The sequence below is a fragment of the Dufourea novaeangliae genome, unplaced genomic scaffold (genome assembly GCF_001272555.1).
Source record: "Dufourea novaeangliae isolate 0120121106 unplaced genomic scaffold, ASM127255v1 scaffold141, whole genome shotgun sequence".
Classification (NCBI taxonomy): Eukaryota; Metazoa; Arthropoda; class Insecta; order Hymenoptera; family Halictidae; genus Dufourea; species Dufourea novaeangliae.
The window spans coordinates 1,549,388-1,552,015 of NW_015374017.1; the positions used below are offsets into that span (position 1 = coordinate 1,549,388).

Here is a 2,628-nt window from a genome sequence, read left to right on the forward strand (position 1 = left end):
AAATCGTATTATTAATTTTGGAAGCAAGCATTGTGTGAGAAACTAAAAACTGTTTCGGTAAACAAAAAACAGTAAACAAATTTAGTTTTTCGTTCGTTCCTCTATTCTCCATGCAGAGACCCGTATACTTCACTGCACTTTTTCTTTTATATAAAAGTTGTTAGAGTAGTGCATACACACTTTTACAATAAGTGTACAATATACGTACTAATAAAAAGCAAAACATATGTACATACATGTAAAGTATAAAGTTTCCAAAGTAAAATTATGTACATGTAATTATCAAAATACAGCAAGTATTTGTTACAATAGTATATTCCACAAGCACTTCAGTGTAAAACTTTTTTGTACAGAATCCCTTGTGCTGAAAAGTGTGCACAGGAATACTGAAATTCACTATATCTGCCTAAGTTATCAGTAAATTGTTTCATTTTGTTTTTCTTTAAACTTAACATTTTGTTAATAAATACTTCAGGCAATACGGGTGCCGTTCTGTGTGTATCAGCTCCGAAGGAATTGCTCAAAGCAACTTTATACGATTTGCATCACATTGCATCAACAAAGTAAAGCCGTAAGCGTATAAAATGAAATATGCTTATAGGAACATTCTTCATTTTTACATACTTTATACACCTGTCAACTATCAAACTGTATGAAATTTTATTCGCGTCGTAAATTTTCCAATCTGGCTTGCAAGTCAGCATCCGCATCTGCAAGGTTTCCGCCGTCATCGGTTCCTGCAGCAGCCGCAACCGGTTGCTTTGAACCAGCTACACTCAATGAACCCGATGCTTGTGGTAGACCGGATAATTGGTCTGTCACTTGTAGACCCAGTTCGTCCAGAACTTGTGATACAATAACATCGCTAAACAGAGAAAATAAAAATGTTAGAAATACTCAATAATACCAAACTTCCCAATTTTCGGAATACAATTATTTGGAGTAAAGCAATTGTCACCTCTCTTCTTCATCACCCTCATCCTCCATTGCATCATCTATCGCATCATTCATGATTTCTTCTTTCATATCCATTATCTCTGATTGCTTTTCAAACTCTTGCAATATTTTTTGAATTTGAGGAAGATTAAGTTGCCTGTAAACAGCAACAGTTATAGTAGCAATCGTATAAGCACAAAGTGCAATTTTTGTTTTCAAATATCAAAAAAATTATTACTTGTTCATACTCTGCATTGCCCTTGTAACACCCTTCATTGCCTGTGCCATAGTATTCTGTGAGCGCAATGTCTGTATCTTCAATGAAACTGCTTGAATGTTTGCTTTCATTAACATGAACTTCTTCACGTATCGTCTAGTCCTTACAAGATCTTTAGCCATAATTTTCACAGCATCCTATTAAATCATTAATGACAATTGTTGCACAACACCAACATTGATTTTATGAAATCAAATTGTATTACCATTTGTCCATCTTTGGCAAGTTTCTTTATATCCATGATAATCTTCTTCTCCTGCTGTTCCATTCTCATTCTTTCTCTGTCAAGATCTCTCATTGCCTTATTCAAAGCTCTCTGATTCTTCCTCAGCATTTCTTCAGGAGTAACTCGCTTTCCAAATAACCACTCCATGGTTGTAAATTATCACCAACGAATTTCTTTACTGAAATTAATAATATCTTAAGAATTTCTTGAATTTGTCTATTTCTATACTTTTTACAAAGTATAAGTATAAAAAGAAGTAGAATAGAAAACTTGGAATAAGTAAAATAGAATATAAGATGAAATGCATATATCAAAAAATGGTATGTACCTGAATTATAGAGTACACTATGTTGATAATTATTTCGAAAAAGTTCATTAAAATACCTTACTGTACGTCCAAATTGACTTTCATTAGGTTATGATCCTAATATCATAAATACAACCAGATTATTATTCGGAGATAATACGATGAATCACAAGTTCAAAATAATTAAAAATATTGTCAAGTGTAATAGTATACTCAACCAGTTCTGACATTTCCAAGCTTTCTCAAAACAAGACGAATGACGTATACCAACCTATTCTAAACTGCTCCTAATTTGTAATAGTGTTTACACGGTTTACGCCTAAAAAAGACAACAAAATCCAATTATGAATAGGTGAGTAAACATCCTACAGTTAAGGTGCAATCCGTCGTTTACATACATACACAGTTAACTTATGGAACTTGTATCCACTTGTATCACAGGTTCTGAAGTACCGATCGTGCAAAACATCTGAGATTTTCCGTTGCCCTCTATGTTCTGAGAACAGTAAATTCAAGAACAGTAACAATTGTTTGAATCCGGCAGAGGACTACTGCAAATTATTACACACGTCTATCGTATGCCATCGGTAATCAAAATTTCGGCGACAAACTTATAAAACCTTTATGAAGCTTTGAAGACGGTACGGAAGATTTGCAAGTTACAGGAGAGGGAATTATTTGCGGCATATAAGTTACATTATTTTATAAGCCTGAATAATATCTAAGCCTACTTTTTCTGAATTTATACAAATATCATCACAAGCATATTGTAAAATCATATGGATAAGTAGGATTTAAGTAAAATAAGTATCTTAGGGTACTTTTATTGAATCTATACAAATATTATTATAAATATATTGTAAAATCATGTATGTAAGTAGT

At 32.8% G+C, this 2,628-nt stretch overlaps 1 protein-coding gene across 3 annotated transcripts; it reads right to left on the reverse strand.

Annotated features, from left to right (window-relative positions):
• Positions 1-492: 492 nt before the first annotated feature.
• LOC107188874 (charged multivesicular body protein 2a) lies at positions 493-2,202 on the reverse strand. Of its 3 annotated transcripts, none has more exons than XM_015577258.1 (6): positions 2,149-2,202; positions 2,018-2,065; positions 1,419-1,617; positions 1,175-1,350; positions 959-1,093; positions 493-865 (listed from the first exon to the last, which is right to left on the reverse strand). In XM_015577258.1, the coding sequence occupies exons 3-6, from the start codon at positions 1,584-1,586 to the stop codon at positions 661-663; spliced, it is 684 nt and encodes a 227-aa protein (XP_015432744.1). In that variant the 5' UTR covers positions 1,587-1,617; positions 2,018-2,065; positions 2,149-2,202; the 3' UTR covers positions 493-660. The 3 variants fall into 3 exon arrangements, with proteins under 3 accessions (XP_015432744.1, XP_015432743.1, XP_015432742.1); XM_015577257.1 differs by having other exon boundaries at positions 2,145-2,169; XM_015577256.1 differs by lacking the exon at positions 2,149-2,202 and having other exon boundaries at positions 2,018-2,083.
• Between the last annotated feature and the right edge of the window lie 426 nt (positions 2,203-2,628).